Source organism: Rhinolophus ferrumequinum, chromosome 6 (assembly GCF_004115265.2).
Source record: "Rhinolophus ferrumequinum isolate MPI-CBG mRhiFer1 chromosome 6, mRhiFer1_v1.p, whole genome shotgun sequence".
In the NCBI taxonomy this organism is placed as follows: domain Eukaryota; kingdom Metazoa; phylum Chordata; class Mammalia; order Chiroptera; family Rhinolophidae; genus Rhinolophus; species Rhinolophus ferrumequinum.
The window spans coordinates 100,807,230-100,821,221 of NC_046289.1; the positions used below are offsets into that span (position 1 = coordinate 100,807,230).

A 13,992-nucleotide genomic window follows, 5' to 3' on the forward strand; every position below is an offset into this window, starting at 1 on the left:
ACAGATCAGGAAGTCCACCACTGCAGAAAGCTTAAGACAATGAGTACAGGCAGGAGCTGGATCTTGGGGCGACCGTAAGAAAGCAGTCTCCCAGCCATGGAGGGGATACCAGGTGCAGAGTTAGGGGAGTAAGGAATGGAGGGGCAAGGGAGGTGTGAGCACAACCTGAATTTTAAGTGTTTTTGGTGAAAGGCCAGATTGAGGCCCAGACAAGATTTAACCTTCAACTCCTATTTCTGTCTCATCCACGTCTCCTTTTATCCTCTTGTCACCTTTTGGCGAGCCACCACCCAGCAGACCCGACTGTGTGTCTGTGGGCTGCACATTGGCTGGTCTCCAGCACTTAACTTCCCTGCTCTAAATAAAATCTACCTTGCTTTTTCCCCCTTTCAGGGAATCTGGGTAGCCGCTGACCACACTCATAACCCTCAAGGAGACTCACATCAACTTGAGAAAGGCGGCCTTTACCCTTCTCCACAGGAGGAGACCGCGGCCAGAGGGCAGCAGGGCCACCGGACTCCTGGCAGGCTGCCCGCTGACTGCCGTGTGGAGCCGGTCCTATCGAGGCAGTAGACCGACCCTGCTGTGCTTGGTGTTGGCCTTGACTGGGCAAATGATGTCCTTTTGCCTAGAAGCAGGGTGGGCAGTAGGTAAAGTCGTGATTCAGTCTCAATGGGACATTAGTTTTTTGGGGTTTTTTGAATTTTTTTTTTTTTTAAGATTTTTATTGGGGAAGGGGAACAGGACTTTATTGGGGAACAGTGTGTACTTCCAGGAAGTTTTTCCATGTCAAGTTGTTGTCCTTTCAGTCTTAGTTGTGTCGGGCGCAGCTCAGCTCCAGGTCCAGTTGCCGTTTCTAGTTGCAGGGAGCAGAGCCCACCATCCCTTGTGGGACTCTAGGAATTGAACTTAACCTTGTGGTTGAGAGCCCACTGGCCCACGTGGGAATCAAACCGGCAGCCTTTGGAGTTAGGAGCATGGAGCTCCAACCGCCTGAGCCACCGGGCCGGCCCCGGGACATTAGTTTTTCACTGCTCTCATGAAATTGTTTTATAACAGATACTGCTATGTTGGGACCACATAAGAAATTTGGATGAAATTACTTTGAGGAGATAATGAAAATCTGACAAAAGCAAAAAGAATAAATTTTTGACTTGCTTTTCCAGCAGTCCCAGATTTGAGGTAGTGTGGGCATCTTCTCTACAACGTAGTCTGGTCTTGGTTCTCAGGCTGGAGCACGGGAGGCTCCCTGGAGCACAGTGGGCTGCCCTGCTCCTGCAGCTGCGCCGAGGACCGTGTCAAAGCTTGTCATAAAGCAGAGGGGAGCTGTGGAGACCACAGTTTATTGCATTTTGACTCCAGTCTCTGCTTATCTCATCTGGGTGGATGCTGAGAAAGCAAGACACTAAATGGAAAAGCATCAACAGGAACTTGATTGGTCGGGATTTACAACTACTTCAGACTATAGACACAGGCAGTTAATTACTGGCTTAGTGACAAGGAAAAAATTATAGAGGAGAAAGCACTTCCACTTTCATAATTCAACACAAATGCAAATATGCCCAATATTGAAACTTCACAGAAAGCAATTAATGAGCAGCCAGCTAGCAGTACATACTCATAGCCACCCTAGGTCAATGTCCACATCATTCCAGGGCCCAACGCCTGCAAAAGGACCTGAGTCTCAACTGGGAGTGGCTTTACGAAGGAGAGGTTTGGGGTACTCGAGAAAACCTGGAATCAAAATGAATTGTCCAGTGGGAAAGGGGCCGTAACTTTTATTAATGAGGTGAGAGGACATAGTGAGGAATTATAAACTGGGATTCAAATTAATTTAATTCCTAATCTAGGGCCTGGGCAGGTTATTGAACTGCTCTGTGCCTCAGTTTCTCTAGGGGGCACATCCTGGGTGTCATTTTACCAGCCTAAATGACTGGCTCAGGAGCACAAGTGATTTTTTTCTGATCTATTTGCAAGTGGGAATGCAAAAAGATTTTGATAAGTACAAGTCACAAATAAAATAGTAAAATCTTACACAGCTGAATTCTTGAATTTCTCTTTTAGACTCCAAAATGTATTTCTTGGGCCTGTGACATTTTTGCAGCCATTCTATTCTAAGTTACCTGGCCTACCTGACAGGTCTCATAGCAGGGTCCCGTAGTATGGAGTTCTGAGGACGTGGGCCCCAGACAGCATTCGCATATGACACCCTTGATGCCTTTTGACTGTGTCTGTCACAGCACTGAGCGTATGGGTCCCTGGTCTGTGGCAGCAGGTCAGGCACTGTCCTCCGGGCAGGTCCAGGACTCAGGTGAGGCAGTCAGTCTTCTCAGCGCGAGCTGGGACCAGACACTGGCATCAGATTAGGCTCTGCCTTTGCCTGCTCTCCTCTTCCCCACTGGTGGTTGTGCTTTTGAGTAACGTGACAGGACAGCATGGTCGGTGCGTGTGTGTGATCTTCAGTGTCTCTCGTCTTGCCCTGCAGTTTACTGCCCACAGAATGCATCTCTGAAGCCTTCAGAGGCCTGAAAGCTACCGCGTGAGGTGGAGAGGAGAAACCCCGCTGAGAAGGCTGGGTCAGCTGGACCCAAAGGGGAGAATAAAAGCTAATGGAACATAGTTTTGAAGAGTCCTGTATTCTGTAATTATTGCTTTCTTTGGGGAAAGGGGAGAAAATTGAATGGAATGATGAAGAGCAGTGTCGTGTCCTATGGTTTTGTGCAGCAAAACCGCTGAGCCCCCAGGCAGCCTGGACTTGGTGGACAGACCGCGTTGTTCAGACTTTCCTCGCGTGTGCAGCCGTGTCACGAGTGTTATGACTCAGACTTGTCGGCTGCTGCGCCTTTCCTTTCCCTCCATGTCCTCAGAGCTGCTCGTATATTCCAGCCGTCTGTGTCAGAAGCGCCATGGCTGCCCAGGGTTCCGTCTCAGTGTTTTGCACAGACACGTTTAGCATGTATGTGTGCCTTGGTCTGTGCTAGGCCCTAAAATACAAACATCCACCCTAACACAGCCGAAACGTGATCACTGTAACAACGGGAACTGTGCACAGTACAGGAGAAACGCAGAAAGTGGGGTGCTGAGCTCTTTCTCTTGTGGACAGAAGCGACGTGAGAAGGGCTTTGAAAGAACAAGTAGGAATCTCTCAGGCAGATGAACAATGAAAAGCGGCCCCTGGCAGAGGCCCCCGGGAAGACGGGGCTGACACAAGCGGGAAGGTGAGAAGTGAGACGGAAGGGAGTCCAGGCCTTCATCCTGTGCAGATAATGGAGAGCGACTAGGAAGGTTACACAGACAAGCAGTGTCCAGTTTTTTTGAAAGGTGGCTCTGGTGGCCGTGTGGAAGTTTATTGGAAGGGACTCACAGTAGGGCAGGGAGACTGGCTGGAAATACTGTATAGTGGTCCAGGCAAGTGACAACAGGACCAATAGAGACGGAGAAACGACGATAATTTGAAAGTTACTGGGGGAGAAATCAATAGAGGTTGGTAATTATTTTGATGTAGGGAGCGAAGATTAAGGAGAAATCCAGAGTAAATTTGATTTCTCATCCAGATGTCAGGATAGACAGCAGTGCCATTTACCAATGGAGAGAACAGGGCTTTGTGGGAAGAAGCATTCAGGTTCGGTTATGTTGAGTCTAAGGCATTGAAGGGACGGGACAAACGTGGGGCGAAACCCGATAGGCCGTGTGTGGATGAGTCCATCCCAGAGACAAGCCTGGGCACAGATGGAGGTGTGGCAGTGGGCAGCATGCCAAGCACTCGTCCTGCCGAAGGGAGGCGATGAGAAAGAGGACAGAGCAGACCCTCAATACCAGCTTCTCAGGGAGCCCTTTCAGAAGCCAGTAAAGAAGAATGGGTACTCTGTTCAACAACTGGGTAATTCCATCCTGTCTTGCCGAATGTCCACCTTTCCCTCCACCTCCCTACCTGTTGCCTTCACCTACACGTCTGTTGCACTCCCCGGCTGGACAGGGCAGTAAGGTTTGCATCTCCAGGCCTTGCGGACACTGGGAGAGGGCCCGGCCGGCACACACAGTGCTGTGCTATCCCTCCAGGCTTCACTCGGTTCATTGCACTCAGTGCCTCCCAGGCTGATTTTCCAGTTAGCTGTCCAGGTTGAGATTATTATTACAAACATAAATGCTCTCTAATGGCAAATTTCCCTCAAACATGCAGACCAGCTGCCATGAACGACACAGAAAACCAGCCTCTGTACTGAAACGAAAGTTTGGGATGGAACTTTCCAGGTTGTGTCTGAAGAATCACTGGAAAGCTGCTTCCCCACGAAGGTCAGGCCTGTGTGACAATCACTGTGTGCTTTGACCTGCACCTGAGGTCTCGGGAGGGCAACTTGACTCTGATTCTGGAAGCACCTGTTTGTCCCGTTTTCCCTCAGATGGACCCCCACCCCACTCTACTGGGGCTCTGTCCAGATTGCTTCGGGATGCCGTGTCCTACGGCCTGGAGTGCCGAGCAGACACCCGATACTCGTCTGAGTGCTCAGTTGATACATATCAACATTTCTCCTTCCCCTTCTCTGTCCTCACTCATTTTAACTCGGACACGCACTCGGTTTCCTCTCAAGCCTGTGTTTTTGTGACCGTGCATTATCCATGTTGGTGGGTGTGTAACCCACGTTGGTGGGTGTGTAACCCACGTTGGTGGGTATGTAACAGTTTGATGTCCTCTGGTGTCCTCTGGAGAAGACGCTCAGGAAGGGAGGGTGGCTGCCTGTGAGCAGGCGTGTGGGCGAGTGTCGGCATGTCCACAATGGGCATCTTTCCCGCGAAGTGTTCCCTTTGCATGAGTTTGGCATTGTCACCTTCTTGGAACCAAACACTTGTCCAGAAAGAGGACCCATGGCATATTTTACAAGATTCAACCTTCACCAGCCTACTTTTGTTCTCTTGCTACAGTTTACATGTGAATGACTCTTGGGTGTGGATATTGCAGCCCCCTCTGGTGGCCCTGTGGCTTTTCTTCCCATTCAGAAAAAGTTTTTCTTCCCATCCAGAAAATGTTGACAATACAGAATCTGATCAAATTGGCAGCATTTTAAACAGGTTTTCATACATAGTCAAAACAAATATGAGGTGATTTTTCCCTTTCAAATGGGGAATCTTACATGAAGATATGGGACCATTCCACCTCCAGTTTTGTTCCAATTTCGAAATTTTGGGGAGCCTAAGAAATCATTCTTCTTGAGGAGTAGAATCTTTCTTTAGAGTCTTCCAGTTCAAGACAGCTACCCTTTCTAAGGAAGGAATGTGAATTCCTTTCAAGAAAGATAAATGAACAAAATTACTTTGTTCCCAGGTAGAGAAAATACTGGGTAAAAGAAGAAGGAAAAAACACAACCAGCAGAAGAACCCTGTCCATTTGTTCTGGAAAGAGTGGCCTGTTTTCTGAAATAACTTTTGGAACTAGAAATTTATCAACTGAAGTCAGGTTATTTTTTTTTAACTAAAGGAATCAAGTTATTAATAATTTGAAAAATGGCTACTATGTGGTGCATAGAATAATACAATACCCTTACCTAAATCAACATCATTGCACACTCCATAATAAAGATTTATGAGATCCACATCATGTGACATCCTATTATGGAAATCTACATACTGGGATTGTATTTTGCTTGTAACTTTTCATGGTTATGTACCAATTAAAAGTCCTAGTATTTTGTTTCCCTCTTTCACACTCCAGTCTTCTCCCTTTTTCCTTTGCTCTTAAAACTAGAGTGACCATTATTCAGTGTTTCTACATATTGTAAGATGAAGAGATAAGGAAGTGTCACCTACTCAGGCTATCTAGGTGGACCATTTTTCTTTAGAGTATCCAAAATGGCTAAACAATTTATCATTTCTTCTTCATAAATCACTTTGAAACTTTATCTCAAGTTGATCTGTGAAGCTAAAAATAAATTCTTGTTGTAGTATCCATGTTCTTATCTACTCACAAAACTCTGGGGAATCTTATAAAAGTGTGTGTGTGTGTGTGTGTACAATTAGAATATCGCAGAATAGTAGTTACAATTAAAATATCTTCTTATTAAATTTATTTGGGTGATGTTCGTTAGAAAAATTATATAGCTTTCAAGGGTACATTTCTATATCATCTCTATATCACATTGTGTGTTCACCACCCAGTGTCAGTTCTCCTTTTATCACCATATATTTGACCCTGTGTACCCTGTTCTACCGTCCCCTCTCCCCCTTTCCCTCTGATAACCACTAAACTGTTGTCTATCTATGAGTTTTTACTTGTTTGTCTTATTCGTTTGTTGCTTTCAATTTTATACCCCACATATGAATGAAATCATGGCTCTTGACTTTTTCTGTCTTGACTTATTTCGCTTAGCATAATAATCTCAGGATCCATCCATGTTGTCGCAAATGGCAGTATTTCATCTTTTCTTATGGCAGAGTAGTAGTCCATTGTATATACCACATCTTTTTTATCCAATCATCTATTGAAGGACACTTTGTTTGTTTCCATGTCTTGGACACCATAAATAAAGCTTGCAGTGAACATCAGAGCACATATATCTTTACAAATAAATGTTTTCAGATTTTTTGGGTAGATACCCAGGAGAGGGATTGCTGGGTCATATGGTAATTCTATTCGTAATTTTTTGAGGAACCTCCACACTGTCTTCCATAGCGGTTGCATCAGTCTACATTCCCACCAACAGTGTATGAGGGTTCCTTTTTCTCCACAGCCTCTCCAACACTTGTTACTATTTGTCTTGTTGATGACAGCCATTCTGACTGGGGTGAGGTGATATCTCATTGCGATTTTTATTTGCATTTCTCTGCTTCTAAAGTCAAACCAGAAGGTGACAAGTCTTTTTTTCAGTGCAACTTGACATAGTGGAAACTATAGATTGGCCAAACAGTTCTCTCTCTCTGAACCTTAGGCTGGTCTGTGTTGGATCAGGACACACTGCTGGTCGTGACTTGTTGTCAGGGCTGGCCTGGCATGGAGGTATTGAACTTTAGCCTCCCTCTACCAGGGTCAGAGAGCCTCACGACTGGAACAAGTGGCTCTCAGGACTCAAAAGAAATATGCGTTTTTCTGCCTTGCTCTCTTTCTTTGAAAAAATATAAGGATTCTATAATATTGCATCACTTTTAACATTTGCAAATTGTTACTTGTTTTAGTCATTATCCATGTTACATTTGTGCAGCTTTGAGAGTTACGGATATACTCTGCATACTTAATCTCATTTAATCCTCACCACTGCCCTAGGAAGTAGGTTTCAATATTCTTTATATTGTCTCCTTTATTAGGGAGACTGAGACCCTGAGAAATGAAGTGAAACGCCCAAGGTTACACAGCTATTGGTGAGGCTAAATCCCAGGCCTCCCAAGTTCTTGGTGAGTGTCCTTTCTGTGACATGATAGCTAGAGTGAACTACACAATCTCACTCAGGCAAGCTCAGTGGTATTTGACTGACTTTCCAAAGACTGAGGAGCTGGGACCTTTGAACTTGAACTCCAGCAGGCAATGTGATCATTGAGCAAATTATTAAAACTAGAAATGGGGTTAATGGTACCATGTCCTGGATCTAACTCCACACAACTGAATGATGACTAGTATGGGCTTTTTAATACCTGGTGACACATAAAGATGAACTACCGTCAACAATACAGTATAGAAAGAATTTATGTTGTGATTTATGAGCATTGAAGACTAGATGTTATACAGCATGTGCTGAGACTTTGAGAGTTTTCCAAAGGTAATATTTTCTGAAAAATATATGTTTGAACTTGAACCCAGCCTGGGGTTGTCTATTTCAAGACCAGAAGTTTGCTTAAAGAAGAATGCCCTCAAACTTAGATACATAGTAGAAGACTTGCAGAAACTCGTTTTCAGAAAGAGAGAGAGATTTTTGTGGCATTGATCAAGTCTCTAACTGTAATAAATATGTATAAGTACAGTAATTAAGAGAGGGGTCCTCTCCTCCCAAAGACCTTTGCCTTTGGTCTTTTGTTTATTCTTTTTAATATCTGTTTGAATGAAAATCAGAGCATGCTGCTTCTCACAACTGGGGACCCATCAGCACCCTCCCAAGAATATGTGCATTTTTCTCTTTAAATGAAAATGACTAGAAAGTCCTTTCTAAAATATGCTTCTTTTCTGAACTACTGCAGTAAGTGGGCTGCCTGTGCGAGCCAGTGTGCGCGGCAGAGCGCCTGTGGCTGGGCTGCCTGTGAGGCACGCAGGCACCTCCTCCCAGGAGGGAGGGTGCAATGTGTGTCCATCCGAAATGACATTAGAACTAATAATGCTGAACACCACTTACTCACATCTTTATTTGTTTTCCCTTTCCTCTTTTCTTTTTTTCGTTTAATTTTTTTAATTAAATTTATTGGGGTGACAGTAGTCTAACAGGAATGTATTTCTTTTATATGCAGTAAGTTTTATTTTAAAATGTCATTGAACACACAGATGAGACCTCAAATTACCTGTAGAACCTGTGAAAACATGTAACTTCCATTTAAAAAAGCTTAGGGGTTTTTTAAACCCGATGCTATGCAGCATCGGAAAGCTTAGTTTCGATTCACACCAGAAAGTAGAGAGAACAGTATGTGATAAGACTAAGGAAGAAGGGTGATTGCTTACTGTGGATTTAAGTTGGAGAATTCCAGAGTAATAGAGGTGGATAAGGTTAGTGCTAGGAAAAAATAAAAAAAAGAAAGAAAAAAATTAGCAGATGTGTTCCTGAGTTAACACGGTTGTGGGGGAGTTGTCCTGACCAGGTTCTTTCGGTCTGTGAATGAGTGTAGGAGGGTGGGTCTTCTGTTGTCAGCTTCTCCAGACCATGTCAGGATAATCCATTTAGGGGTGATTTTTTTTTTTTCAGCTTTCCTAACCCTTTAAGAAATACAGTAATTGTTTTAGTATATAGAACTCTTGGCTAATGTTTTTGATCAAAAACTTCCTTTTTCCAAAAGCACTTAATAAACTTCTTTTTCAAAGAAAGGCCTTATTGACTGAATATTGGACCTTAAATGAGGTCTGTGAAGAGAAAACATAAACTCAGAATCCTGCCATTGAAATGTGGGTTTTGCTCTGATAGGTCAGATCAGCGATTCTCTCAGACCTTTATGTCCACCTTGCCAGGGAACCGTGAGTGCCTGACTTGGAACCATTACAGTGACATTCACTGAAAAGTTAGGAAAACCCACAGTCTGACCAGTCGTGTGTCACTGTCCTGACCAGTGATAAAACAAGCAATCTTGGCCTACTTTCTGAGCCATTTATTGAGCTGCTGTGTTAAGTGTTAGCTATAAACCTCCACAGAAAGTAGGTGAAAAAATACTTTTTGTTTTGTTTTCTAGATGATGTGCAAGCAGGATAGGGAAAGAGCTTTGGTGTTAGATAGACTTAGGTTTGCAAACTGGTGGCCCTAGCTGCCTTTTTTTTTTTCTGATTCTTCGATCCCCAGCCTCCTCTGAAGCGGGGTGTGAGCACTGGGAATCATACCGCAGAGTGCTGGCCTGTGGGTGGCCTGAGAAACGGTGCTGCCGCTGTGCCTGCCGCTCAGCACAGGCCTCCCAGCCCCCGGAGACCTCACTGTAGTGCTGTCTGTCCCTAAGCAGGCCTCCCCAGTGAGCCCTCCGTTAGACATGAGAAGCCCACTCCTGAAAGTGTGCAACCTAAGCTGTGTCCCTTGCTCTCTTCTTTCAGATCTGTAAGAGCAAAGCCAAGGAGTCGCAGCAGTACTGTCACAGCTTGGCTGTTCGGCAGAGTCTGGCTGTCCATTTTAACATCCAGCAGGACTGTGGTCATTTCCTTGCCGAAGTCCCTAAGCGTCTGCTGCCCTGGGAGGGTCCTGATGCCCCGGAAGAGGAAGACGATGAAAGTCAAGAAAATGAAGAGGGTGTGAGAGGAGACACTGATGGGGAAAGCGCAGAGCCCTGCTGGGAAGCAGAGTCACCCCAGAAGGAGAGCCCGGCAGCCCTCGGCAGGACGCAGAGGAGCCACGTTGTGGTCATCACCAGGGAGGTCCCCCGCCTCACCGTGGCTGATTTTGTGCGGGACTCCCTGGCCCAACATGGGAGGAGCCCCGACTTATACGAGAGGCAAGTGTGTCTGCTGCTCTTACAGCTGTGCTCTGGCCTTGAGCACCTGAAGCCCTACCACGTCACTCACTGCGATCTCCGTCTGGAGAACCTGCTGCTGGTCCACTCCCAGCCCGGGGGTGCCGGCCAGGGCCTCGGGCCTGCAGAGCCCCGCGCTGCCTCCTCCCGCCACACGAGGCTCATCGTAAGCAACTTCTCTCAGGCCAAGCAGAAGAGCCACCTGCTGGAGACTGACATCCTCCGGGACCAGTCCCGCCTGGCCCCCGAGATCGTCACGGCGACCCAGTACAGGAAGTGTGACGAGTTCCAGACGGGCATCCTCATCTATGAGCTGCTGCACCTGCCCAACCCCTTTGACGAGAGCCCAGAGCTGAAGGAGAAGGAGTACACGCGAGCGGACCTGCCTCGCATCCCACTCCGCTCCCCCTATTCCTGGGGCCTGCAGCAGCTGGCTGGCTGCCTCCTGAACCCCAACCCCTCCGAGAGGATCCTCATCTCCGAGGCCAGGGGCATCCTGCAGTGTCTGCTCTGGGGCCCCCGGGAAGACGTCTTCCAGACGTTGAGCACTGCCCCCAGCCCAGGGCAGAGGAATGCCCTGCTCCAGAACTGGCTGGACATCAGGCGGACACTGCTCATGATCAAGTTTGCGGAGAAGTCCTTGGACAGGGAGGGGGGGGTCAGCCTTGAGGACTGGCTCTGTGCTCAGTATTTGGCTTTTGCCACTCCAGACTCCCTCAGCTGTGTCGTGAAGATCCTGCAACACCGTTAATGCATCCTGGTCACTGCTTTTCCTTCACTGTCGTCGTATTCAAATTACCCACACGCTTCCCCAGCCTCGAAGTCACAGAATTCAAGGAAAGGAGAGTCAGACCGTCCATCCATGTCCACGAACCAAGGACACTCAGAAAGGTGTCCACAGCTCCAAATCAAGGGACCAGCTGAGTGTCTTATCTGTACAGAAACTCAACTGCACCAGCGTCCAGCTGCCTTCCACGGGAGCACCTTTCACCCCGATTGTCCCACAAATGCAGATTAAACAAAAAAAGAACATTTTTGAAGGGATTGCTCCTTTGGTATGAACTCAGTGTCCAGTTCCTCCATACTTCTGAATTCCACCTGCCTTTTTAACACCAAGTATTTATTCTCACTAGCAATAGATAGATTTAACCAATTCTTACCGTCATCCACTAAGCTCTCACAACAGACTTTCTCCCTGTGTTACCAGGCAGAACTGCCATGCTTAGTGTCAGCCCAGTTTGGGTTCCAGGGATGATGTTCTCAGTTGTAGCAGGTAGTAGAAGGACAAGGAACAACCCATCCCTTGGGTCGCGGACCCCTTTTCGTTTCTGTTATCGATAAGTGGGTAGCTGCATGAGGATGGCCCTAACTGTTCCCTCTGCTGCCACACTGCCCCGTTCTCCTTCACCTCCACTCTGTCCCCACTTGCCAATGAAGTTTGACTTTATCGGCCACTTGTGACCTCTTACAGAGCTGGCCCGTAGGGGTATGTGTCACCAATGCCTCAGCAGGCTGGAGTGCAGTTCAGATCTTATAAATAGCTGCCAGTCTACAGGAGATGACTTTCCTGCATGCGCAATTCTCTAGGAACCATGATGGCAGCAGTTTAAAGTACGGTTCTTTGATTTCTGTCAGGGTTGGCAGCCAGGGCTGGTGGTGCCCAGATCACAGTTTTTCCCCAAGCAGTCACTGGCCGGCTTCCTTCTATCAGCACCCAGTTAACTAGTCTGCCAAGTGTGTCGATAGCGGCCCTGAATGATCTCCTTAGAGGGCATGGCACAAGTGGGTATTAGGGTGGCTGGAGGCAGGCGAGGGGGAAGCTGCTGACGAGGCTGCTGACCTTGCTGGAGAGACGCCTCTCACGGCACTGGCAGTGCTCCCCGTGACTCTGAAGTGGCCCTGAGGACAGTTCCCAGGGGATCTGGGATGCTGAGCTGAGTGGCTGAGGACTGCTCACCGTGTGTGAGGTCTGTGCTCCGGTCCTGTGGGTATATGTGCAATCTTTATGTACTTTTAGCTGTGTATTACAGTGTTTTATGTTGCAACTTCACCTGAAGCAAGGTCCCCAGAAGTCCTCCCCTTTTCCCTTGGCACATATTTGCTCTAAGAGACAAGTGTTCCTTCCACCGGGGTTTGTGAGTATATGCGTGCTTGTTTTGTTCAAAGCTGTGAGTATCTGTTTACTTCAACATTGAAATCCCAAGAGTCACTCGACAGTATGAGTGTGTGTCCACAAGTGTGCCCATGTGTGTGCATGTGTGTGCTGGAGGTCGAGGCCAGGCCTCGGAGGAGGAACTGTGGCAGGGTTGATAGAATGTTGTCTGCACCTGGCCAGGGAGGGAGCCCTGGGCTCTCGGTCGACCAACACAGAGGTTCTTAACCTAGACTGATGGTGCAGTGTGGCTTAGTTCGCACATTAGTGGCCTTTGGAAATTTCTAAACTTTTAACATTTTTAACAGCCTTTCATGTGATTCACTGGTATTAAAGAGGATCAAGAAAGGAAAAGAATGTATTTTATTGTGCTTTTTCTTTTTCTTTAAAGAGACTGGCCAGCAGTCCAAGACTCCCAAGGCAGAGAGTTGTGTGGGCCACAAAGAGGGTTCCCTCCCCTGGCCAGAGTGCAGGGCCCCGCCCCGCGGAGAGCCATACACAGCAGCCAGCGTCCTCTCTCAGTGTCCCGGGCACGGCTGCACTCGCCTGACGGACTGGGGCGTGGCCCCCCACCCAGCCCCTGTGCACATGGCTCCTCGCCCGCTCACACACTGAAGCAGCGCACGCACCCTGACCGTGTCAGCGGCACGTCCCGTGGCAGCCCTGCCTCACTCCCCAACCGTGCTGCCTCAGTGTCACTCCGTGCCTTGCCCATGTGAATTTGTTGACTATTTAATGAGGTTTCATATTTAATGAAGAAAGTTCCCTCTCTGTTTGTTCTCTAAGTATTCTTTTTCTTTATTTTTCTTCTGTTTTGACTTGGATCTAGCCTCCTTCATTTTAACTCTAGTACTGTAACCAGATACCCTCTACTACTGTTATCTTACAGCACTGGTCACCAAGCCCCTCTCCTGATATGCTCAGTGCCATTTTTACCTTCAGATTTGTGAAGGGCAAAAGACAAATGCCAACTAGTAGTAAAAGGGCCTCAGGCTTCCCAGAGACGGGGCTAGATTAATATTTCCTGAGTGTTCGTGAAAAATGCGAGGCAGAGAGGGAGAGGGCGTTACAGGTTAGAGCAGAACGGATGAAACAACTGTCTGGGCAAGAGGACCACGTCACACGGGCCTCAACTGTCTGGGCAAGAGGACCACGTCACGCGGGCCTCGGACTTTTTCCAAAATAATGGAATTCAGTTAATCTCATAGTATCACAAATATATATGTATATATATTTGTGATACTATATATATATATATATATATATATATATATATATATATATACACACACACATTTACATTTTAATTATAGTAGGAAGTTTAAATTCATCAACTAGAAAGAAACCCTACCCTGAGACACAGGCAGACAGTCATATGTGTACATGAGTTTTGGATTGTGACTGGTATAGCACTTTAAATTTTCTCAAGTAACTTCAAGTTACTGTCTTTAATATTGATTGGAAGTTTTTCCTTTTCTATTGAAGTCTGTACTATAGATTCTTCCATATTGAGAATCTGAACAATTAAGCCGCTATTGGAACTTTTCCTTAAGCCACACGAGCAAGAACAATCTCTCTGGCACATCTGGGTGCTGGAGAAACGGGACAATGGCTGGAGTAGCCAAGACTGAAACTGAATGTACAGCGAGTGCCTTGGCAGTGACCACCTGGTCTCAGGGGGAAAAGAATCGTGTGCTCCACAGAGGCCCAGGGCTGGGAGGGGCCTCTGT

General features: G+C 46.9%; 1 protein-coding gene across 7 annotated transcripts in view; it reads left to right on the forward strand.

Moving 5' to 3' along the window:
* PEAK1 (pseudopodium enriched atypical kinase 1) overlaps positions 1 to 13,384 on the forward strand; it is a 346,940-nt gene extending 333,556 nt beyond the window's left edge. For all 7 annotated transcript variants that reach the window (XM_033107849.1, XM_033107853.1, XM_033107851.1 and 4 more), the window contains one exon: positions 9,698 to 13,384. In XM_033107849.1, coding sequence (XP_032963740.1) covers positions 9,698 to 10,861 — 1,164 coding nt within the window. In that variant the 3' untranslated portion in view covers positions 10,862 to 13,384. The remainder of the gene's footprint in view (positions 1 to 9,697) is intronic.
* The last annotated feature ends 608 nt before the right edge of the window (positions 13,385 to 13,992 follow it).